Below are 27,119 nucleotides of genomic sequence, written 5' to 3' on the forward strand. Positions count from 1 at the left end.
GAACGAAGTCCTAGAAATTACCTTGCGCATTATTCCACATTGGATTTCATTGGTTTGCAGTCTAATCAACTTTTTAAATTTTTTTAATGTGTCATCGGTCGCTCTGATGTCATCACACATTTCCTCGTAGTAGTTAACAAATCCTCGTAACCACGTGTGTGGTGATTCGCCGACAAATGGTGGTGGTTGACCGTGATCACCGCACATTACTATTGCGGTATTTTTTGTTAACAACCAATCCAGTAATGGTCGTAATATATCTAGTGACACAGTATCTATCTCATCCCAGATAATTTTCTCAGGAATATATTTCGTTCCCATTCGATCGGGTGTCCACGTACCGCCACTGTATTTGAAAAAGCCGTGCCACGTAGAGGCTTTTACACCGCGTTGTGTCATTTCTCTGGCAAGTCTGTGTGTCGGTGTTAGCACAATCATATCAACGCCGCGAAATAATTCGATTGCACGAGTTGTCTTACCACAGCCTCCGGGTCCATTCAGATAAACTATTCTGTGTCTAGCAATTGGATCGTACACAGAAGGCAACAACGAGGGTAACAAAGATACGGTTAAAGATTTACGATATTCATCCTTGATTTCAACATCAGCTGATTCACAGTACTCGTGTAATTCTTCCTGCTTTACTCGCCAAGTCGCCCATTCATTCGATATTGGTAAATCTAACGCGATTAATTCTTCCTGGGTAATGTAAAACGAATCAGTCGCAACCCGTACCGCGTTGGGAACTCTGTTAACCATAGACAATAAATTTATGGAAACATAAGCTAACATAGAAGATCTCAAATGGGTGTATTGGGATGAATCACCGTCAAGGTAAGTAACAACTGTCCCTAATCGCGTTCCGCACAGTAGTATATCTTCGCGAGAACAGAACGTATCCTTCGCAGTAGTATCAGCAATAATGAATTTTAATTCTTCCTCGTTCATAATCAAGCGACTGTGATGTTGTTTATGATCAAACGCTCCTCCTTGAGTAAATTTACCTATTAATCTTCGGCCGAGATCTTTACAGTTGCGCTCATCGCGTTTCCACGCTAGTGCTTGCAATTCTTCTTCGGATGCATCATCACAGATTAATTTTATATCATCGGGAATCGGGCCGCGTTGTGGAGTTGGTAACCAAACCGAAGTTTGTTTCGCGTAGCAAATAATGGCTTCACTGACAATAACACATACTAAGATTTTTTTGTCAATCATAAACCGCAATAGCGGAAATGGCGCCCATTTCTTTTCAGAAAAATGTCTGCCAAACCAAACGTAATTAATAGGATGTAGCCGCGCAGCAAATTCGAATGATTCCACACGAGCAAATCCCGTCAAGTCAAAGTCAGGTAATGGTCCATTAATAACTACCCGTGCCATTAAATTTGTGGGGTGTCCAAACCGCGCAAAGTATTCAGCGCATTCACCACCGCCAAGAAAACTTCCAGGATAACACGCAATCATATCCACTGATATCATTTCGTTGACGTTAAATGGCTTATTCCATAAACCACCGTGCCCGTATTCAACGCAACTCTGTTGGATATCTTCACGAAGCGAGATCGGAGTTGGTTTCCAATTATTTTTTTGTCTTGCAGTGTGTGCGACAACACTTGGAATAGTAAAACAGCAAGTTAGCAATTTTTTGTCAGCGTCATCAGTTGGATATCTTTCCGCGAGCGCGCTCATCTCCGCGTGTAACTCCGCGGTTCTATATATTTCTCCGTTTGGTTTCACGAACTGGTCATAACTACCAATTTCAGAACTTTTAAATAACCACACAGACACAGGATCGGTTTTACTCATTTGATAAATACAATCAAACATATCTCCGGAATAATACCTTACGACGCGATCTCGCGGAAATATTTTAACTGAGTCCGTCCAAGCGTGGCTGTTATGGTCAATAATTGTTATCGAAGCTCCACGGGAATTGTATTTACTTTTATATAATTGTTCACCGGTTAACGATAATACCGTTATAGGAAATTTTAATGATTTTTCCAACTCGGCAACGTCATTAATTGACGCGCCTGTATCTTTGACCCGATTACCCCATTCGGTTATTTTTTTTTGTCTGATTGCTGTTAAACCATTCCCCCGCGTTGCGTTTTTAAAATGTTCCGTTATCCGTTCGGCCACACAATTTAATACTGTTGATGTTTTCATCGGGGGTAGTCTGTTTATATCTCCCGCCGTGACAGGATATATTCCGTAAACGACCGCCGACGCCGGGTAAGCCCGAGCGTAATACAGTGTATCAATTCCTGTTAACATTCCCGGTCTAGAATTTCCGCTTAGTAAAACAGTTCTTCCTCGGGCGTCAAGTATAGGCTCCCTCTTGTCGCGAATAATCCATCTGGTTTCACCATCATCGATAATTTTAGTAATAAATTTTATCTGTATGTGATACCGCGTTGCACCGAGACGTCTAATGATAATTCTCGCAATAACATCTGTCATAACGCCGTCATCAATAACACCACCAGAGATAGATCGGTGCGTTGACCAAACGTGAGATGCTCCTTCATCACGAAACTCTCTCTTAGCTGTTCTAATTTTGTTATTTAACACTAGTTTTTTCGGTCGTCCGCGTACACGAAGTATTTGTCGTAACCAATCAAAATCAAAGACTCTTTGATTCATTCTATATATTTAAGGCCAAAAATAGCATCTAATTAAAAATTATCGTAATTGTATAATGCCTGAAAACTATTGTTCGTGGAAAGTACTGTCAACAAATCAAATCTGTAATCGGAAATGCCGAGGAGAGTATTGTGCGAATCACAATCAGAGCGTCAAAAGAGGATCTTCCGGGTGCGTATCATGCGTAATCTGCGGGGTTGCAGTCAGAGGAAAAACACAACTGTGTTTGAGTCACGGAGGTAGAAGTTTTCGAGAACTTGCAAGATATTACCTGCGGAAACACAATCGTGTACTCGGAGTACAAGAATATATAGCAAAGAGACAAATCAATCATTTAGACAAGCAAATTACCTTTTACATAGCATGGAATTCAGAAAACATCCCTTGTACAACAACTACGAATCCTCCCTTGATGGAACAATCAGACACTGCGTCCGAGGCAAGCCAGTTGGACGAGCATTAACTAACACCGGGTATTGCAGATTAACAGTTCACAAAGAGGGGAAAAAAAAATCTTATTGCGCCCACAGGTTTATTGTTGAGTGCTATCACGGATTAATTCCCGTGGGAAAGGTTGTAGATCATATTAACCGAGATAAAACAGATAACCGTGTGACAAACTTGCGAATTGTTACTCAGCAGGAAAATAGTGCTAATAAACCACCATCGCGGCGGAACCCTCCTCGACCGGTTATCGCTGTCACTGCCGACGATGAAATAGAATTTCCTTCGATGAGTTCTGCGGCTAAATATTTTGATATAAACCGTGCGTCGATTTACAGAAATATTACCGGAGTAACAAAAACTGTTTACGTACCAAAATATCGCACTAAAATAACTTTTCGTGAACCTGAGTCCGACTTCGAGTCAGACTCCGAGTTTGAAGAATCTTATTCTGAGTCCAACGAAGACTCAAGTCTGAAGACTCAAGTCTGAGGACTCAGAATAAGATTTTTTCGATTATACTTCAGTGATATACTCAATTTAAACAAAAAAAAATACTAGTATATAATGGATGATACTCGCGTTGATGAACTCTGCGTTGAACTTGATGCAGTTGCTAAACTTCACTCAAATGAAATTTTCAACTCGGTTTGGTTGCGCGAACAGTACGATGATGTAGTAGATTCCCGCGAACAAGGATTTAAAACTCATAAAAACGAATACAGAATAATGAAAACACTTGATACGCAGTTGCGTTCTGATATTATTATTGGTCGCGATTTAACTTTATTTATCGCGGTCGCAAAAAAAATTAAATTTATCCTCGCGGAAATTGGAAAGGTGTTCGAAAAGGAGAAGGCTGGAAAGGGTCTTTCCATGCAACTTGATAAACTACTCGAAAAATTAACGTTGTAAATTTAACGTTGGACAATTTTCGGAAACGCTAGCGTTTCAATTACTGTAATTATCACCGTAATCGTTATCATAATTACCAAATAATTGTTATCGTAATCGCAATAACAATTTCTGAAATAAAAAAATCTGAGATAAAATCCAAGATTTTTAATCATTTTATTTTTTTTGCCTGTTTTTTTTTTCTGCGGTATTATTATTATGGTAAAAATTACTCTTACGGAAACACAAATACAAGAAATAAAACTCGCCCGAGAAGTAATTCCAATTCGCGATATTGCACGGCAGTATCATATTGGGTATGGTAGAATTTATGATATTTGGCGGCAGGATAATCCCGCGTGCATTCGAAACAAAGTCTCATCGAAAGATCTTATAATTCGCCAACTACAACAACAACTTGATGCGATTCCGAAAGACTTATCTGCGGACAATCAAAGATTGTCTCAAGACAATCAGAGACTTGTCGCGGATAATCAGAAACTGACTGCGGACAGTCAGAGACTACATCAAGACAATCAGAAATTGTCATCGGAAATTCAAAGAATTTCACAAGATAATCAGGTGCTGCAACAGGACAATCAAAAAATGTCACAAAACAGTCAAAAATTGTTATCGCGATCAAAAGAAACACTCGCGAAATGGACCGCGGCAAAAAAAAAGATTACAGAAAAAAATCAAAAACTCATCACGGACAATCAGAGATTGACTGCGAAAATTCAAAGAATTTCTCAAGACAGTCAGAGACTGTCACAAGATAATCAGAGATTGTATCAGGAAATTCAAAGACTGTCTAAACTCGCAAGTAGTAAAACTGTTAATGATGCTCTGTTACGGGTCAACTTGAATTAAATTGTGTAATTGCGCCGGAGTCAGACACGAGTGAGCGTAATTGAGAATCTGATATCGATCACACACAATACTAATCATCTGAGAAACACTGCGAGCAATACTTACATCGTCGAAAACGCTTTGCATTCTCAGCTGTTGTAATTGATTTTCTGTTAATAAAAAATTTTCATTACCGCGATTACCTATTCGGATGACCACCGATGGGATTTCCCCGGGACACTTAAAGGCTTGTCTGATTGCTTGTTCAAGAATCTCTTTATCGTAAATAAATACTCGTTTGTGATAATACATTATATATTTTTTACTTGCCCAATTGAAAATTATCAGTAATTGAAAATTATCAGTAATTGAAAATTATCAGTAATTGAAAGTTAAGGATGTTTCCGTTTACGATTTCACTAATAAGTGTACCGAGATTATTTCACCGCGCAGGTCTAACAAATTTCCTCGTTGGTCAGCAAGTTTGAAATTTATCGTTGACAACCACTGATTATTACACCGCAGATAAACGGGATTGATTGGTTCTTGCACAATCAAAAAACCCGGTGGATCTTTTGGTGTGAACGTATACAGGATAAATCCTTGCGTGGCTGTGTTATCATCGGAAACGTTTCCAGCGCTGTAGCTACCGTCAATGATGTCACATACAAGATTAACTGTGACGACATCTGTAATATTTACAATTCCCGGTGAGATGTGTCTGCCATCGGATGATCTGCTGTTATCGTGTTTTAAAATAACCGGCTCTGGTTTTATTTTTGCATACGCGGCAAGAATATCTTTAAAAGATTCCTCGATGAGATCCTGGACTGATTTTCGCAGCGCGGGTGCGTTATATCCGCGAAACTTAAAATCTGAAATCTTATTTATGTCAACGCGAAACTGAATTGCAAAATCTGCTCTGATGTTTTGTCTGAGAGCATCATCGGAAACATCCTTGTAATCCAGTACAAGCTGAATTATTTTTTGATTTATAGTTTCTGTCGCGGATGCAAGTTTGTTTAGTTTTTCTACGGTTGCAATAATTTTATCACGAGAAACACTTTGCATTTCCAGATTAGTTAAATCATAAATATAATCTCGAAAGTGCTCTCGCAACAGTTCTATCTGTTGGTTATGTGCTTGCGTGATCGGAATAAATAATTCAGATTCTATCTCATCAAGCAGGTAATAAAAATTTACCCCGCCCCGCAGAACTTCCACCCTCCAAGGATTGGTCGTTAAAGTACCAGCTTGTGCCGCTAATTGATCCGCGAGAAGAAAATAATAACTGTTCTCGAGGTCGTGCAATTCTTGTTTATCAGTTTCGAAATCCAACTTTGATGGCGGTAGAACCGGTTTAATCTTTGGGGGTTTTTGTGGCCACCCTAGTACTGTTCGAATAGAACTGTTATAAATATCAACAGAGTATCCCGGTGTTGAGATTTCAATGATAGTAGACATCGTTGGTTCATGCGCGGTTATAGATATTTTGGGTTCCTTACCGGTAATTCGTTTTATTTGGCGTTGTATCTCCGCGTTGATTTCTTCGATTTGATAACTCCCAGTGGGCAGTGTAATTTTATCCCATTCCGGAACATCATTAGGTTTGTTTTTCCACGAAAAAATAAGGGAATTATTCGGCTGCTGACCAGAAAATGGTGTCGACCTGATATTGGGCCAGCTGTGATACACACTAAGTTTCGCCAACGCGATTTCGTTTACGGTAATAGGAGTTCGAAAATTAATGCTGAATTCTGGTTTCGTCGATGATACTGATATCATCGTTGTTTTTACCGGTGTTGTATTTGTAACTATTTGCTGAAGTAATTCCTGCGGTGTTGTCATTATTTATTTGTTTAGTTTTTAAATAATCATTATATACATCTGACATTAGTTGGAATTCAGAATCTGATATCGACGCGGATTCGCACGATTGTGCGTTTAACGCTGATGATATCATCGATGATAATTTCTGATATGCGGTCGCGGCTGCATTTAATTTTATCATGTAATCGTGTAATTTTGTGACCGAGCACGAAGATATTTTTTTTGCTATGATGCTGAAAACTCCTGCCGCGGACGTTATTGTACAAATCGAGATTGTGACCGCGGCTGTCACCGGAGCAATCGCTGATAGTATTACTCCCGCGGATACAACAACAGCGGATACTGAATAAACCGCAATATCTAACACTGTTATGCGTCGTTTGTATTTTTTTACCTTTTGACTGGTATCATCGATGATAGTTTTTAACTCAGATTGCCACTCACGGACTTGATTATATCGATACAGCTGAGCATCTGGAACCGTTAACGGTTCTCGTGGAAATGTTGACATTATTATTTAAAATCGCTGGTAATTTTCAATTACTGATAATTTTCAATTACTGATAATTTTCAATTACCGGGTATTGCAGCGACGAATTCCAAACACCACCAGTAATTGACTGTGGCTAATCCCTGTGCGGGTTCAGGCTGTAGCGTAAAAATTTCTTCGGTTGTTTTGTTTATCACCACAGACGCAACTCGGGAAAAACTGTTAGTTAAATCATGCCTGGTAGATATCTTAAATTCCACAGCAGAGATTATTGTCAGTCTGTATATTCCAGTGACTGTTGCAGTATGTTTGATAGTACTGTTTTGTTGTGACCAAGTTGCGAATCCCGATGCGATCGTGAATACAATGTTGGCGATATACCCGGGAGTAACGTTCGCGGGGACCTTAATCAAACTGGTTTTGTTAACGATCTCAGGAATACCCGATATTATATTGTTTTGTTTTTGTTTGATATCGTTAATATCGGTTTTGATATCAGCAAGTTTTACATCGGCGATAGGAGGAACCCCAAAGAATTTATCGGCGGATTCACTAGTTTTTTGAAAGTTTCTTTGGAGTCTTTTAAACCCGCTTACGTGAACATCATACTCTGACCGCAGCGTATTTAGTTTATTGTTAGTGATGTCCACATACTGTTTGTTTGACGCATCTTGGTCGGATTCAGGATTCGCTAACGCAGTTATTTTGTTACCGCCGAGGCTAAGTTCCCCCGTCATTACGTCACCGGTTTTTTTTACACACTTATCAACGCCGCTATTAATATTGTCTTTGATGTTCACGATTGATATATTCGAATCCTTGATGTGGCCATCATCGGTAAATGCGACGAAGTTATCTTTGGACGCGCCAAGAACTCTGCGAATTATGTCATTGAACTTAATATTGCTTGTTCGCAGTTTTCCTTGCCGGTCTTGAAAAACAGCAACCTCATCTCGGTCAACTCCGGCTAGATCCAAAAGATTATCGATTTCATCTCGGGTCGCATATTTTGAGAGATCAATATCTGTGCTTGATTTAATTCTTCGCGTGGAAGATCTTCCGTAAATATCAACCATTATTCTTGTTACCGTTTTTTAAATGCGAAACATTGGAAACGCTAGCGTTTTTCGATGCGGTGTATTCGTGCACTACTCGATGAGGAGGCGCTGCTGGATTTTCCGAGATTGCATCAAGAACATTTAAAACCTCGTTTCCGCAAATAGGTGGATCAATTAATGTTTGTGTTGGTAGCGTCGACTGCCATACTGGAATTGAAAATCTGGAAATATACCTGAGAAACTCAACTGGCGGTGCTAATCCGTACGAATCGAAATAGATAATTCCCCGTGGATCGATCGCGTAAGCAACCCAGTGAGTTCCAGGACCGTCTTTGTTGTCGAGATTAATAATGCCAGTTTCTGGATTCCGCGGCCGCGTCGGTAATTGATCTCGCATAAATACCCCCCGGAAATGTTTTATACGCAATTTTTTAACAGCATCGAGTAAATCAAAATTGCTCATTGGAAACACAAAGTGTTTCGGCGTTAGATTTTTTTTGGATACCATGATGCGGGAGTTCCTGGTAGTCTTAGTCCGCTCCCCTTTTTTTTCTTGTATCCTTTTCCCGTTGCCTTCTTTAGTGCCATTCCAGCTGCGGTTCCAACTGCACCTAACGCTGCTGCCTTTGCCGCTGCGCCAAGTAATCCTGGAATTGCAGCGGCGAGTATTGGGATGAGAGGAAATATTCCACCGGTTTTAGTCATATCTTTGATAGCCGCAACAGAAAAATCAAGTCGGACACCGGTTTTTGCTGCTAATGCCTTATTAAAATGTTTAAGCTGAGTGGACGTCAATGACAATTTGTTTGGACCACTACCAAGTTGATCTCGTTTTAGTGTTATTGATGTTCCGCACACGCCTGCTTTCTTCGATTGCAATTTCTTTGTTTGACCGGAAGTCAAGGTGACATTAACGTGACTGTATGACATTATATTTCAGAAACTAATTTAATTGTTGTATATTTTTGGAAATCATTACATGTTTTCTACGGGAGCGTCAATAACTCTCATTCGTCCCCCAACACCTTCAAGCAGCATTGCTTTGTCGGAGAGTATAACCGCGACAGCTCTAAAACCACCAGCGGGAAACTCACCAACGTTAGCCTTAAAGTGTATATCAACGACAGATTGTTTGGTTAGATCAAGATGTTCCAGCGAAAAGTAATAAATCGGATATAGCGTTGTGAAATCCAACTGTGATATTTGCAACCCAGTATCAATATTTTGATCACGTCCCATAAATGTCATTAGACGATGATACGCACGCGCGACCTGATTATTTGCGTAATCTATTAATATATCCTCGGATGGTTCTTGATGCCCGTTTATTCGCAGCGAAACATTAGTGACTCCAAGATTATCAAATATCATATGCGATCGTGCTTGACTATTTACTCGTGCGTTAGCCTGAAGTGCTATAAAAATGTGTCGCGGCGCTGACACACCCTGCTGTGATGAGATATGCCAAGTAAACTGTCCAGCACCGGCACCTTGAATAGAATCTGTTGTTGTTGTCAACCATGATATTAGTGATTTACCGCCTGTGTCCATAAAAGAGAGTAACCGTTGCTCTTCAGTGAGTGATGGAGACATTACTGGCATCCACAAAGCAAGCTTAAGTAATATTACTTTACCGGCAGCAACACCAGCATCAGCGGATCGCCAAATAGCGTCATTGTCGTCACCTTTTCGTACGAGTATAACCGAATGTTTGGCACCAAAAATAACTTTGCGAACATTTCTACAAAAACCAAAGATGTGAGACAGTGGAATTACACATGAGAATTTTCTCTGTGGATCTACCAACATTAATTGACGCGACCTAAATCCTAAATTATAATTCGGATTGGGAAAATATAAATCTTCAATATCATCATTAACAAGGGGGGGGGGGCAGCACGGTTAACTGCGCGTCTTACAACAGCAGATCGTCCATCTGGTTCATCATAATTATCTTTAGCGAACATCATAGATGGACCAGCCGATCTTGTGTAATCATCTGAGTATCGTGCTAATCCGACAATTGTTGTAGCAATGTCAACATTATCCTGAATCGTTTCAATTTCTTTCCCATCAATACTGTATGAGGCACTTCTGAATAGTGCCATGATACCATTATTAACAAACCCAACTTGGATATTAGCGTCGTATGGTGTATTAGCGTCAACATTTGTTACAAGTTCCCCCGTGACTTCAAGAAATGCTTCAGCGGGCAAGAAATATCTACTTGTGTCCTGAACTTGTAATTCAATTCGCCCTCGCTGATTGGGATTTCTTGCCTCGTAAGAATAATACTGATAATCGCGCACGGATTCATCCTTAAGTGTTGGTGCTTCCATATCGAACGCGGGATCAGATACGCGTTTAAACATTTTATATAAAATTATTGTCTTCTAAAACGAAATCCACTTCCTGATATCAGGCTCGTATTTATTTGTTCGGGTATTTGGGTTACAAGCTCTGCAAGCTTTTGATTGGCGGCCTGATTTATTACTTTACTGATCCCCGCTGGCATAAGCGTAGTACTCGGTAGTTTCACCGGCGGTGATAATTTAATAGTTTTTGGTCTGCGAATTAATCGTGTCAATCTGTCTTTGATTGTTTGAAATGCCTTCGTGGCGAGATCACCAACACCGCCAAGGGCCTTATCTTTGACAACATCAATAGCTTTCATCGACAATTGTTTTGCAATTGGAATCGCTTTAGGGGCTATTCTTGAAAACAAACCAGTAATTGTATCACCGAGACCATCACCGTAAGTTACTTTGTAGATAGGTAATCGCGAGTTCACTACGCGGATTGGTAACACGCTAGCGTGTCCAAGCTGAGAATTATGCACAATCATTTTATTTAATTATTGTTTCTCTAACTAAATTTACTAATCACTGTAGTAACCATCCGCGAGTTCATCAATAAGTCCCCGGTAAACGCCAATATCCATAATGCCACGCTGAAATAGTCTTTGACAGATATCTGCGGCTTCATTTATAATTTCCCGAGAGTTGTTTCCAGCACGTCTTCCTCCGATGAGAACTTCTAACCGGGACACATCATTAATGATATTATCAGGACAGATGTGATTGTTATATCCACTACCTGTTTTCTTTTCTTTTATTTTTTCTAAATCCTGAACTTTGTCTAATTCCCTTTTCTTTTCACTAATTTTATCAGCTAAAATTTTTATTTCTTTTTCTACCTTTATTATCTTAGGTTTATTACTTTTAGGTATTGGAAACTGTTTTAATAGGTTTTTCTCCCTATTTAAATTCATAATTTTCCTTCCTAAATCGTCTATTTGATCTATTAACTCGTCCTTAGTAAACGAAGTGATATGCGGAGAAATAGGAGGAGTTTTATACTCATCTTCTTCTTCTTCTTCTTCTTCCAAAGGCGGCGGCGCTGGTTTTTTAAGTTTTCGTTCAGGTTCCTGACGTGGTAACGGTGGTGGAAGAGGATAAGGATCTTGCGCTGGTTCAGGTTCCTGACGTGGTAACGGTGGTGAAAGAGGATCTTGCGCTGGTTCAGGTTTCTGACGTGGTAACGGTGGTTGATTTACAAGTTTATTTATTTTTTTTAAATATTCATTATATTTTTCACCACCAGCCCTTTTTCTATCATAGTATACGAGAAAAACATTTTTAACAAAATCACTTTCTTTCATAAGATGATATTCTTTGTTCAAAGCTAAATCCCTGTATTTCCATCCTCGTATTGTTAGTTTGGCTAATTTATCTTCCCTTGTTTCCTTGACCGCCGCAATAAATTTTGGGGTAAATTTTTCAGCGGCGGGGATAATTTCCTTCTTTTTAATCTTTTTAGCAACAACAGCTGGACCTGCAACAACTGGACCTGCAGCAGTGGGATCTGCAACAGGTGGAAGTCTATCCGAAATAGTTTCCAAAGTTTTTCCATGCTGTTGTAATACTTCAAGTACTCCCGGTTTTTCCTTATCAGGATCAGTAGGATCGGGTTTTCCTACGATTGCAGTTTTAACAGTTTCAGTAGCTGTTGTAACAGGTTTAAATAATTCCTCGGCGGATTCTGTAAAAATCTCCTTTTGTTGCTGTCGTAATTGTAATTTTTGTCTAACACTGTCACGAACAGGAATAAATTTTTTAATCGCGGCTAGTCGCTCTCGCGCCAATCTAGTTGTGAGTGCTTCTCCGATATTTGCCATTATTTATTTGTCCACGATTTAATTTCCTGGCGCGTTAACGTGCTCAACTTGAAAACTCTTTGAATTTCCTGGCGCGTTAACGTGCTCAACTGAAAGTTCCTTTCCGCATTTGAATGCGAAGCATTTTCAGGAATGCGAAGCATTCCCAGAGCAGCAGAGGGACTGTGGACTCCAACACGGAATTTTTCATTACCGTATAAATTTTCAATCAAGCAAAAACAATTATAGTTTATAAAATAACCCGTAATTCAGCAAATAGACATCTCTATTGTCTATTTACTAAAAATAAGGGTTATTTTATCACAATAAGGGTTTATTTTATTTTATTATTTTTATAAGTGTTATTTTTACAAAATAGGTTGGTCTGTCCAGTCCCTCTGCTGCTTTAATCGTTCCCCTCTCACGTGACAAAAGCATTTTTCTCTTGTCAGGCTATCTCTGTTTATCGGGGTGTTTTTGGGGGTGCTTTTTACATCATTGGTTTGATATAATATTACTGTAAGAAACTCTCTTATTATATAATAATGTTTTGGACAGCTCTAGTTTGCAATAAGGGCCCTGGGTGGCGGAGCTGCTGTTGAAGGTGCTAGCCTTTACAGATCACCGACATCTCACCGCGTCGATTTGAGTCTCAGCTCAGCCATCTTGAGCACGTGAGAAAGCTTGTCACTAGCGTCAGTGGGTTGGGGTTTTTCGAGGGTTTTTCCTGGATTGTTTCTCAACCAAATATACTGGACGCAATGCATAGCTGGACCATGGCGTTAAACGAACAAAACACTTAAAAACGTCATTTTGCAGTTGAAACTTGTCTGTAGGCCATCGAATACACCTGGGAAGAGTGGTTTATATCGAGTCAATTAAATTAATTTCGTGGGTTTTATTATTAGCCTACTGTTCGAAGAGCCTCGAGTACAAACATTTAACTCCTCTACTGGAATATCCTATTCATATTACCAACCATGACATAACTGTTGTTCTTTGTTTATTAGGTCCCCCGGGTGAGCCTGTAGGAGTTCATGCTGACAATGTTCGAAGGAACTCCACATCAATACCTTTGTATTGGACATGGAGCACAGTATCTGACCATGGCTTTCCGATTACTTATTATATTTTGGAGGCCAGAACAAATTATGACCCCAAATGGAGAGTTATAGATACAGGTATGAAACTCTTTCTCTAATTTGTAAAGTCAAAGAATTTTCATTTTGCTTGGTAATCTTCCAGTACTGTCAAATATTTACATCAGAAATCCATTTGTTATTTGTTTTTATATGTTTATAAGAAAGAAAAAACGGTGATACAAGTTCTTGATAAGGGAACCCTTTAGTCTCTTCCCCCATTAATTCAACAAAATACATGATGAGAAAACGTGTGACACTGGTACGTTTATGTAATTAGAATAAAATATGTTATACCCACCTAAATGTCAAAAGTGAATATTGGTCAATACAACATTTGGCATGTTGAGAAGGAAAGCGTTGACTTGGGTCGAATAGACAGCAAAAGATGACAGATGTATGGTTAGAATTACGACTATACTATCATTGTAATATAATAGTTTATTGTTGTATTAAATAGCTAAAAGTAACGTTTCAGCAATAATACACATTAAAGTTGTGAAACACATTGCATAAACAGCAAGCCACTTTCAGCGAATAGTTCATATTATGCTAGAAATATATAACAGTCCATTTTACACACTTCATAATCAAATCAAATAAATACGTGTATCTAATGCCATATTCATTTTAAGACATTCCCAGCGAGATGACACTGTTACAGAGTGCCGAACATTCAGACCGGCGGTCATACCAAGTGCAGAATTTGAGTCCCCATACAGCATACAGTTTCCGCCTTAGAGCCGGCAATATTCCATTTGGTGCCGGTGATCCGAGCCTTCCAACAAGTAAAATAATAATAATAATAATAATAATAATAATAATAATAATAACATTACGAAAAGTATATAAAACAGATTTTGTGCAGTTTTAGATTGAACACATTTGCTTTCGATATGATTTGCATCATATTATAAATAATTTAAATGGAATATTTAGCAAAGTATAATAAAATAAAGACGAAATGATAATTTAGATCAAACCTTTAAAAATGAGAAATGTTTGAAAACATTATTGTATTAAATTTTAACACGCCTCAGGATTAAAAACATTATTCTCATACACATTCCGAAACTCAGCGCAAAAATTATTGCTTTTAATTGGACAATTTTAAATCACTGACCAATTAGACATGAGAATTTAGACTTGAGTCTGACGTTAAGTCTGAAAAAATTTTTTTTATGATCTTGGCTCTAGGTTTCTATTTGATGCTTCCTGATAAACCGAAGACTTCTCCCGAAAACGTTGGCGGAGGTGGTGGCACTGAAGGTACACTTACTATTACCTGGAATGTAAGTTGGAATATAAAAGAGCATAATTATACAAACATTAAACATTTTTCCACAATAGTTCAATGCATTGTGATACATAGCTAGAGCCAATGAATTTTAATAAAAGGGGAGGAAAAACTGCCTTATGGCAGGAATCCATGCAAATTCTCCATGATTTGAAAGTTATTGATAAAAAAGAGCACGGGAGCAACATTACTGAGCTTTATGCTGGAGTGTCGTGCTCAAGAATGTTCGAGATGCAGAGTCAACACAAATTCTTGAGAGTCGTGCTGAAAAATGTTAGAGATGCAGTTGTCGAAATCAGTCCTCAGTAGCATCTAAGCGCTATGGAAACCAGCAACTACATTTGGGGCATTTTATTTGACACAATACTACTATATAATGAAGGTTCATGTATAGGCTGATCCATGAAACCTTCTAAGTTCATCAATGAAAAGTCACTGAAAAATGTTTTGAATTTAGTGTTTACACTTGTTCAGAAATCTCTAGAAACTAAAAGGTAGATTTTTTATAAAATCGTTACACGTTTAGAGCCAATACGGTAAGTGTAAGCTCTGACTAATTTTGACTTTTAAAGTTTGACAGTAGTAGATAAAATTGGACAAATATCAAAACTGTTTACCTCTAATTGAAAAAATGTTGACTGAAGTAAGCTAAGTCGTAAGTACCTTGAAAATTCAAAATATACTGATACACATAAAAAGCAACACCAAAACAGTAGCTTTGCATATAATGATAGTTATTTGAAGTTCGTGCGACTCTGTATGGCTGTGTTGTGCAATTTTGTATGACAAAAGTGAAACCGAGAATAGCCCTCTCTTTAACACAAGAAAAGATGACTTTCACAGGAGCTGAAATATAGGACACACGGTACTAATTATACGGAAGAACTGTGAACCAGTCTATTTACGGGTTTGGTGGTCCATAATTGGTTAATAATGAAAAGTAGAATTTTAGTAAAAATATCTTTTGAGAGCTTATCCTATCTGTAATTTAAAAAAAATATAGACAAAATTCTATTGATGCAATTTTAGTATTTTTACAGGCTTGACTTAGGAGTACTCAATAATGAAAGTAGCACTGGATTCATTTGGTGCAGAATCAATAACATGCGTTTCATGCACATGTAGATTAAAAAATTGCCGCGGCTCATATGGTGTTCTCCACACAGAAGCTTACACTAAGGATAGTTGTGCATGGAGACATGGAAGTCTGATCATCAGCACCTAGAAATTTTAAGTTATTGAATTTTGAATATGACGGTGTTTCTATATGTTTACTATCGGAGTTGAATTAGTACCGTGACTCCTATAGGACTCACAGTACTAATTCAGTTCCCATAGTAAACCTATCAAACACCATGATATTATTAATTCAATAACTTAAAATTGCTGAGTGCTCATGATCAAACCTATATTTATCGGTATAGATTAAACATGGATGTCAGCTTCTGTTTAGAGGAAAGGATATGAGCCGCTGCATTTTCTGGACCAGCATATGTTTGAAACACGTGCTTTCAATTCCGCACCAAACAGCCAGGTGCTAATTTTAGTAACGAGTGTTCCAAACTCAAGACTGTTAAAGGGCTGAAATTCCATCAATAAAACAATATCTCTACTTTTTTTTAACTTACAACGAGGATAAACTTTGAAAAGATTCTTTTTGCTGAAACATAACATAATTATTAACCAATCCTGGCCAGCCAAACCCATATATACTCTGTTTTATGTTCACCCAACTCCAAGCTGGTTCCCATTTTTCCACATAATTAGTACCGTGTGTCATAAAGTTGCAGTGTATTAACCGATTTCGGACAGCAAATAGAAGGTCACAATATTGACTCGGTTACCCAATTGTTGCTCCTAAACGAGAACATTTGTTTTCGGTGGGATAGAGGTGGACTAAATTTAATCGTGGTTGGAATATGCTATTTTTGTTAGGGTTCAAAAAACTGCACATGTAATGATCAATATTGAAAAAAGTGTAAGAAATTATTACACTTTCTATTACGCACTAAAACAACACCCTGAATGCTATTCAGATAGTAAGAAATTATAGTCGAGAAAATTATCTTTAATATTTTCCTCAGATGTTCGCTATAGTTTTCAAAAATGCACACATCTTCATAAATTATTATTATTATTATTATCATTATTATTATTATTATTATTATTATTATTATTATTACAGTCTCTGAGCCAGGCAGATGAGGCAGGACCTGGTTTCGGATACGAAGCATTCTGGCGGCTGTTGAATACTACAAAATGGTTTAATGTATGACGTCATTAAGTACCCTACGCCATAAGTAATTTCTTGGCCATGTCTCGCCTACACGCATTTGTTATTAAGCTTAGATATTCACGAGATATTATATTTAAAATATTTCTCAATATCAATCTAAATATTTGTCAATACAGATCTGCTTCTTTCTATATCGCTGAGATGAAAATTTCAACTATTGCAAATTTATATGCTAGATGTTAATTCATAAACTGATGTAAATGTGCTTAAATGTATGTTATTTAATTCTGAGCATCATATTTGGCATGTATTTACCAACTATTGAAGAGAGCATAGTTATTGTGGCTGAGCAGTAATTTACAATGTCTTCAAAAGTTAAAATTCTAGTCTGAAAGCGTTATATGTTTCAGAGAGAAATGCGTTGAAGTTCTCAAACAGATCAATATAGAGAGAAGAAAAATCAAAGGATAAATTTATAAGAATCCAGGTTCTAGCAACCTACCTACCTCCTCACTCCTACACGCATAATAAAAGAAAATGGTCTAAAAATATTGAATATTGACATATTCGATTACAAAATATAAATAAAGCCTCTTACAATGCCTCTGATTATATATATATATATATATATATATATATATATATATATATATATATATATATATATATATATATATATATATATATATGTGGGTCTCTTGTGCATGGGTGGGGTCTGCCTGACACTATTGTTGTTGGAATATATATATATATATATATATATATATATATATATATATATATATATATATATATATGTGTGTGTGTGTGTGTGTGTGTGTGTGTGTGTGTGTACACCACACCTTTATAGCTGTATAATATAATTATTCTATTGGTATATGCTTATTCCATATGATGAAGAAGTCGTCAAGATCTCCTCCAGTTATTTATCAAAAAATCAGAATATATATTTAGTCTGTACGATAGTTAATGGTTTTGCATCATATGGATCTGAAAAGGTCCCTAAAATGCTTTTTTTCCGGAATTCGCTACTTCAAAGCAAGTTTGTATTTTTTCAGCAAAGAGTTGGAAACGTCACGAAGTACACAGTTACAGTGGGCAAAGAGATGTATTTCCTCCTTTACGAGGTTAAAGTTCGTGCCTATAATGATTATGGCGATGGGCCAGAATCCCCTGTCAACGAGATATACTCAGCTGAAGGAGGTACGTCATCTTACAGTGTATTATAGTGTAATAAAGATTAGTGTAGAATACTGGTCTGAGTATAATTTGATGTAGTATAGTGGATTGTGTAGTGTATAGCGGAATACAATACAATATGAATCAGCACAACACGGTACAGTGTAGTGTGAAGTGTTGTGTAGTGTAGAATACTGGTCTGAGTATAATTTGATGTAGTATAGTGGACTGTGTAGTGTATAGCGGAATACAATACAATATGAATCAGCACAACACGGTACAGTGTAGTGTGAAGTGTTGTGTAGTGTATAATACTGGTCTGAGTATAATTTGATGTAGTATAGTGGATTGTGTAGTGTATAGCGGAATACAATACAATATGAATCAGCACAACACGGTACAGTGTAGTGTGAAGTGTTGTGTAGTGTAGAATACTGGTCTGAGTATAATTTGATGTAGTATAGTGGATTGTGTAGTGTATAGCGGAATACAATACAATATGAATCAGCACAACACGGTACAGTGTAGTGTGAAGTGTTGTGTAGTGTATAATGGAGTCCAATGCAGTATGGATCAGCACAACACGGTATAGTGAAGTGTAGTATGGCAGTGAAGTGTTGTGTAGTGTATAGTGGTGCAGCGTAGCGTAGTATAATAGAGTATTCATTGTAACCTGCAGACACGTTACATTGATTTAGAAAATGTAGATAAAGTGACGTGAATATTGATATTTACTGGTTATGTACCTTTCGAATTATTAACTAATAACTTTGTATTTATTGCTGGGCTTAGAGAGTATGCAAACTTTAGTATCCTGTCGAAACCATACATAAATGCATATTCTATCAATTTATCCAAACTGCAACACCCTCTCTCAAGGTCTATACGCAGCTTTGCGTGTGTGCATATAACGAGAAGAAAAACCTTAGGTAAAAGGATGAATACAAAAGTAAGCAAGTGTTAAATGTTAAGTTAATGGAGAAATGCGAAACTTAGATTTAAGATAAGCTAAACAATGGTCGTTAGAGAATGCAATGAGATAATGCGCGAACTGCGAATTTAAAACAAGATATGGGTCAGGCAAGACAGTGCTATTTTGTGAGATTTTTTTCCACTGTACAGCGGCCAGAGGAAAATGAAGTGTTCCTAATATATGAACCTCACCTGAATTTTATAATAGAGAATGTATATGTGTGGTCATTCTGGTTGGTTGCCATATATTGCTATTAGCGTATTTAGACGCATTCGTGTTTAACTTTGTAGAACACGACCAATCTGGTATTTACGCTTCTGTCTTACTGGGATCACCAACTTAATTTGTTTTGTATATCAGCAACACCAGCCATTTGCCGTCAAGCTGCGCTACTTTTCAGTTTTGTTTTCAGCGCTCTGGATGTTCAGATTTGTGTATGGACCCCAGACAAGCGAGGCATATTCAAGTTACATTCTATCACGACGTTGATCTTCTTCAAAAGGTGATAATTCTTATTTCACAGGTTGTATTTCTTGAGGTTTCTTGATGCCAATTTTACTGATGCTAGTTTGAATATATATATATATATATATATATATATATATATATATATATATATATATATATATATATATATATATATATATATATATATATATATCAATGATGTCTGCAATTTTTTCGAGATACGCTTTATGTTGCCTTGTAGGGGTGTCTAAACTAGTGGAAAATATAGTGAGGCTATTTACTGTGTATAACCGCATCTGATGGATCGGCCAATGACGCTTTCTTTATGCTCTCGGCGGTCATGATGTCACGGTTCATCGCCACTGTCAACGTACTTTATTTTGTTGACATATTGTTGCCTGTTTGGATCAGATACTTTGGACAAACAGTTTAAAAAACCCTAAAAGTTTAAATCCTAGAAAATGGTGAACCGTCATTGCGTTGTGAACCATTTGAGTTGAAGTTCGTGTCGTCACCGTTTACAACCGTTAATGTGGTCAGCTTGGTAAAAACCGCATATATGTCAACAACCGTGGTTTTATTTTCTTTCGAATTGCTTTTACTGTTGAAAAATGCAAGTAATGCCTGTATCAGCAATGCTTTTTATAAAATCATCGCCAAATGTTTGTGATGTCGAACAAAGATGGAACCTACACTCCCGCTGGCGCGGCATCGGCACCAAAATCAGAACGTCCAAATATATCCACAGGCATGACTGCCATGTGTTGAAAAAGTGGCTTGTTCTTATACAGATACAACGCTCTCTTCAACGTACGTTTGGACATGGAATTATTCTCATGAGCTTTTAGTATGGTAATTGACAGTGGGCCGCACATAGGCATGTTGACCCATTTTGGAAGCGGAATGGTGTCGTATGTTAGCGTCACCGTTTGTGGGCCGCCGTGACGGTGTCGGAGATACGAAATTAATTCAATTAACGGAGCTAGGCGTTCGAATCAAAATACAGACGGTGCGATGGCATAGCCCAAAGCGTATAGCGGTTTTGTGACGTAACGAAATTGATGATATCTCATTCGTGGCTGCTGCAACTTCACAATCGTACCATCTCGTCACACGTGTCAAAGTTAGTAAAATGGTTCCAGCGTTTGGAAAAAGTGTGATCTGAACTATTCGTAGAAGGTCAAAGTTAAAAAGGGCGCTTATCTTCTCGTGCTGGTAAGGTAAAAGACCCTTCCAAGAGTTTTTGTCCTAAGTAGATACAGTACTCGACCGTTTTTGTGAAGCTACTGCAATAAAAAATGCAGATGACAGAAAATTTCCAATGAGCTGAGGAGTACGACAGACGTTTCTGTCAACGTTTGTTTTTTGTGGCAACTGCTGAAACGCCTAGCGCCGCTGAATTTCCGCGGCTGCTGCCACATTGGCAGCAGATATAAAAACCGAAATAGCATCTAGAAAGGGGAGAATATCACCTTCTTTGTGTTTGTCGTGAGGCTAAAATTTCTAACTCGACTCGACTCCACAACTTTCCTTGCGTGAGAATTTACGATTCTTTGTCTGGGTCGGTCTAAGCATGATCTGAACACGTCCAGAACGGCCAACAGCATCCTCTGTAAAGATATTCCACTGCCAGATTTCATAGCGACAGAAAATAAAGGCCATTTTAGAAGTTCATTAGTTTTTTGTAAAACGCCATTTCCCGATGATACTCCTGGTGGATATTCTTGCAGTTGTGGGTTCAATTGACCTAGCTACATTGACCATTGTCCATTCGCAACCTTCACGCGTTTACTAAAGCCATCAAATAGTAGAGTCAAGTTTGAGAGGATAATAAGCAAGTATTGGCGTTCCAGGTTGAAGTAGTGAATGGGTTAAAGGCCATTTCAGCAATTTTGACCAACCTGGAGACCGGAGTCAGTGTTTTCTTCGTCGCCCATGAAACTATGGATTTGGTGCTAAACGCGAGCTACGTTGTTTTACGGGTTGTTGAGAAGGATATTTATGGCTGGTTCCTGTTTGCCATTAGGTTGCTTGGTCATCTCCGTAACGCCATGCTTTGCAAGCGCCATCGGATTGTGTTTCTAGCTATTTGGCTGTTCTGTAACGATAAAGATATGCCTTGACCTAGAGATACTATTCTGAGTGGTCTTTTGCAAAGAAAATTTACCTTGTCATGCTATTATTAAACTGTATATGGTCATAACTTGAAAGGCTAGGGTACTCAAGCCACTATTTATGCAACATATGCAAACTCGTCTCAGCCTGCAGAAACGGTATGAAAACAGGTGTGCAAAGGGTGAAGTTTGCGAGTGTGACCTTGCCAACATCTACTACAGTAGCTGCGAGTCGCATGGTGTTGGCATATGTTTTGTTTCAAGTCAGCACGATTGCGTTTTTGCGGCCGAAGGTCACCTCGTCCATATTCTGATAGAAGTCAGTAGTGTGTTTTAGCAGTATAACAAACGTTAGCATTCATCCTCAACATCGTATTTCATATCGAAAATATGAACTTAAAGATGACATTTTTGTACACGCTAACTTAATGGTGGCTCCTAGCCTGGTTAGTACACCAGAGTACCAGAGGGGGTTGTGTCTGCAAATAATTGCATAATTTAAAAGGTCTGGATATTGGCTATTATCTGTTGCGTCCATCACAAATATCATCCATGGGCCGGCGTATAGTTGTTGGCGAAGTGGGATACGCTAAGAATAAGTATGGCTACGTCGCCGTCGTTTAGACAGTCTTCAGTTTTGTTACGATTAATGCGATAGCGGGCGCCGTCGAACAGCGCCATCATGACGCTAATGAAAAGTGCCTCCTTAGAGTTTGATGCATTAGTTGGTCCACCATTTGTCGCATCATCTCCAGCAACCTCAATAAAGTCTTCGATTGCCAGAAAATATCATGAAGTATCCTGCACTTACACCTTCACGCTACACTTTTAACAGGGTCCACTGGCATCGTACTCGTATTTCTTCATGTTATGGATGTTGTGATCAAGGGTCCCCATATCAAGTGCATGGTCTTGAACGTCGTAGATGAAGCCCACTGTAATCGTTCAGCTGGATACGCTCGAATATTTTTTATTAATAATGGAACATCTGATTCTATATCCAAATTCAAGACTCTGCAATCAAAAGTTTTGTGTAATGCCACCTGAACCGTTAGAAGACTGCCTGCCTTGAAAGCAGCAGCAACAACCGGTCTAACCAATTTAGCAATGTTTGGCCTGGCTACCTCGTTGACGGTGCACGTGTCCGTGAAGGCTTACTCTCAGGATCTTTTTCCTGTTTGACGACAAGTGATTGTCGTTTGTCACCCTGATTAGAATAAAAACAAGGAGTGAAAGTGACTTTATCAAAAGCCTGACCAATACATGTGTCAGCTAAAGGAACAATATCCTTATCAACATCATTGGCAAGAGCTTTCTTTGCTATAGCTCTGGTAACTACACAGTATGGGAATAAATCAGTGAATTATTTTTCAATTGGATCGACTTTCTGATACAAGGTAGGCTTGTGAGTTACAAATGGATTAACCACAACCTTGTCTCCATCTAGGTCTTTGCCTAGTAATAAATGATTGCCCTCAACGGATAAAACAGACATGGAGCAGACTGTCACTGGTCCTGAGACTAAGTCTGATAACAAATTTACGTGATGGAGAGGATAATTAACAATACCGCAATCTACTCCGTGAATAAGAACACTCTCATTAGAAGAAGACTTCTCAGAAAAAGCCAAAGTACCTGACAATAAAAGACTCAGAGAATCTCATGTGTCCCTTACAATTTTATTAGGGATATATTGCCCGAATCACACAAGTGTGATATAGAATCATTCGATATGAATGGTTCATACTTCTCCATAATAAAATCAGACTGGGGTTTGTTAGACCCAATAAATGTATTGCTTTCAATACATGACCGTGACCTTAACCTCTCAGAAATAAGAGCATTTAGAATAGGTGTGTCTTGATTCTAATGCCTATTTTTCAATTTGTAGTAATAAAAAATAACGTGTCCTTTGTTCTTGCAATAAGTATATGTAGGAAGAGACAAGGATCTTGAGTCAAGCTTATCAGAACTTGGTTTTTAGAAGTTGTGCCAGTTTGAGTTTTAGAATGGCTTGCATTATTCTGAAATACTTTTCTGCTAGAAGACTGTTGAGTAGAAGTCTTAGTAAAAAAATGAACTTTATGAGTTATAGAATATTCATCAGCAGCACGAGCAGCATTTTCCAAGGTTTCAATCGGACTCTCGTCAAGATAAGACAAAAATTTTAAAAAGCCTAGGAGAATTCAATTTCAAAAAACAAAGTTTTCTTAAATATTCTAGCCAAAATTCAAAATAATCCCAGACGAGCCCCCATTCTTATGTTAGGCGTTTACACTCGAATAAACAGTAACACAAGAAAGAGTGAAAACATCAAGCTTTGACACAATTAACAAATTAGTTATTTCCCTGGAAAAATGCTGTAAAAATGAAAAAAAACTAAGAACTTACGGTTTTAAGAAATCAAATTGAAAAATAATCCAAGAATAATCCACGAATAAAATTTTAGAAGTCCTACTAATTAAATGTTTTAATGAATTCAAGTTCGGATCCCGACGAAGAATCAAGGATGGAACGCGATGACATACGTGATCCTTTATGTTTTTGGAATGTCTACAGTTCTGTGCTATTCACAAACAATAATCCGGTGTTGGAATTCCGAATAAAATGTCTAAGAAATGTCTTTGTTCAAAAATTCTGTATGAACACATATATTTCCAGAAAAAACAGAATTAAACCTATATAATCCAAATAATTCGAATAAACATTAAAATGTAATTCCCAAAATGACACAATAAAAGGAACACCTTTACGTCCTAGTGTGTATAAGCCTAACTGAGATCACTATTGAAACTTTCTGAAATGCCTAATAGCAAAATAAAGGATCACATTATCATGTTTACATATAAAATCACGTAGCCCCAGTATGACCTTTATAAAAACCAATCCTTTTACTCAGAGAAATAAAGTTATTTACTTTACTAAAAAATATTTAAAGTCGAGGGTCACGTAACCAACACAGCCGCGAACTCAGCCTTATTAATACCACAAAAAAATAACTTGTTCACATGACTGTTACTAATTTTGAATTAAGGTCGGGAACCAGGTCAGCCTTATGCGTGTACAAAAATGAACAGTCAAGGTCAAACTATTTTCTGGATAAAGTATCGAGTTTGTTGTAAACAGAACTACATTACTTTGACATTTAACGAAATTAAAAACATAGAAAGATTATAAAACTTACAAACAATTAAATCAGATATAAATTAAATCAAATATACATAACAACCTTCAAACCCAACTAGATTTTCTTCACCAGCCTATGAGGATGCCTTTGTTGGTTCTATAAAAGGGTCAAAGGTAATTGAAAACTCAGAAGTGGCCTCATTCTTTGCAAGCTAAAATGCGCTTAGCTTATTGCACATATCATTGCACCTGCTTATGAACACTTCCTTTATTTCCTTTTGTTGTCGTTGCTGTTCCAATCAACATTGTAATAAATGTCTTGTATTCGAAAGGCTTTGAAAGTATGCAAAATGCTTTGCAAAGCTTTAATTGATTCATGCCTTATTAAGGTTTGATCTGAAATGTATTGGTTCTATTCTTGTTAGGTCGATTATAGCAAAACCGTATGGCTCTAAAGTTAGCTCGTAAAAAACGGCCAAACTCATTCCACCCTATGTTAGTTGCACAGCATGTGCTGTGAACATTTTGTAGAAGGTAAACGTAGGTTCTGTGAAGAGTATTTCCATGTTAGCAAAGTAGAAAATTACCTTTGGTAGGTGGCGTAAGGCTGGTCAGACTAGAAGACGTCATTGCAACATGGCCTTGAATGCAAAATACCTTCCATCATATGCAAGGGTACTAATCTTATATGCGTCCGGAGAGTTGGAAGGGGTTGTGAGTGGGAGCCGCGTCACCGATCCAGTATTGTCTCTCACGGTGTTCAGTCTGACCAACAGGTTAGAGTTTGATATTCCATGTACCATCTTTCCGCCAGTACGGTAGTGGCTCAGTCTGTATCAAATCAGATCTCCACAGTATTACGTGAAGATCAGACAACGACCGCTTGGGTATCATGTTCCGGTGACCTATGTTATTACCATAATCGTAATTTTATCAGTCAATCTATACAGACATATCTTCATGTTTGGCAGACTGAGCAGTATTCCTGAAAAGCATATGTGTGTGTGCCGAACGATTTGATTCATTTTCTGAAAGTTGCTTTCCATTGGCTTCCACTTTTAGCGGCCTTATATATTCGGCTTTGTCGTGAACAAATTCCTGCAAACGACTAAGAACACAAACATGGAGATTTGGTCTAACGCATATACTTTCAGCCATTGTGAATTGTTGCGCGCTTAATCTCCATATAAGACACTTTATGTCATTGCCGGGAAAAGTTATAGTTAAGCTCCGTCCTTGGTGAGTATGTTGGTGGGGAACATGTGTTAGTCCATCGCTTGATAAATGAACTAAAACTCCTACCCTTTGATGAGAGGTCAAAAACCCGTTACTTCTACCACCCATGCTTCCGCCCCTATCCCTTGCTCTGACCCTTGGTGAGTAGGCCAAAAACCCTATCCGTCCCTCTGCTCGTACCCTTCGTGATTGGGCTAACTCCCCCTACCCATTTTACCGGCTGGTGAAATAAATGTTGTGGCCCAAACCTATTGGTGTGGACGCGAGTTAAAACGTTTAGTGTTTGATCCAAAATTTCTATTTTACACCTTCTGAGTATTTGTACGATTTTATATACGTTATCCTGAAGACAAAGTTGTGAAAGGTTCTTAGGTCCCATTTCATCGGCGTGAGGTAGTTACTGTTGTGTTGAACGTGCTGCTAAAAAGCAACAAACAAGCTACAAGATAGAGTAGTATGAACCCTGTATAAAGCCTGCTTTGCCCTGCATGCTACATGCCACTTCCAATCAATTATACATTGCTGTTTAGTAAAGTAAACAAACTGTAACATAGTTGTTGTGGGGTTTAACGCCATTTTTCAGCACACGATAGGCTATACATGGCGGCCAGTATTAATGGTGGAGGAAGAACCCGGAAAACCCCGGAAAGAACCACCGACCCACGAGAAGCTACTGGCAAGCTTTCTCACATGCCCACATTGGCTGAATGTAACATAGTAACATATATTATATTATATTATATTATATTATATTATATTATATTATATATATTATATTATATTATATTATATTATATTATATTATATTATATTATATTATATATAGTATTGTTCACTTTGCCATACCACAGTTGATAACAATGTTGGGCTGTGTACTATATTATCTGAAGCAAAGATCGGTCATGTATTAATGGCTTTAATAATCAATTTTCATCGATGTAAACACTATACACAGAGAAATGGCGTTTCTTTTTAATCTTA

The 27,119-nt window shown here is 37.9% G+C and overlaps 1 protein-coding gene across 1 annotated transcript in view; it reads left to right on the top strand.

Moving 5' to 3' along the window:
• LOC149780080 (contactin-like) overlaps window positions 1-27,119 on the top strand; it is a 302,136-nt gene that overhangs the window by 250,205 nt on the left and 24,812 nt on the right. The window contains exons 16-20 of the mRNA XM_089936841.1: window positions 13,381-13,551; window positions 14,145-14,297; window positions 14,707-14,801; window positions 16,992-17,075; window positions 18,101-18,245. Coding sequence (XP_089792967.1) covers window positions 13,381-13,551; window positions 14,145-14,297; window positions 14,707-14,801; window positions 16,992-17,075; window positions 18,101-18,245 — 648 coding nt within the window. The remainder of the gene's footprint in view (window positions 1-13,380; window positions 13,552-14,144; window positions 14,298-14,706; window positions 14,802-16,991; window positions 17,076-18,100; window positions 18,246-27,119) is intronic.

Source organism: Sinohyriopsis cumingii, chromosome 16, assembly GCF_028554795.1.
Source record: "Sinohyriopsis cumingii isolate HCF-2022 chromosome 16, ASM2855479v2, whole genome shotgun sequence".
NCBI lineage: Eukaryota > Metazoa > Mollusca > Bivalvia > Unionida > Unionidae > Sinohyriopsis > Sinohyriopsis cumingii.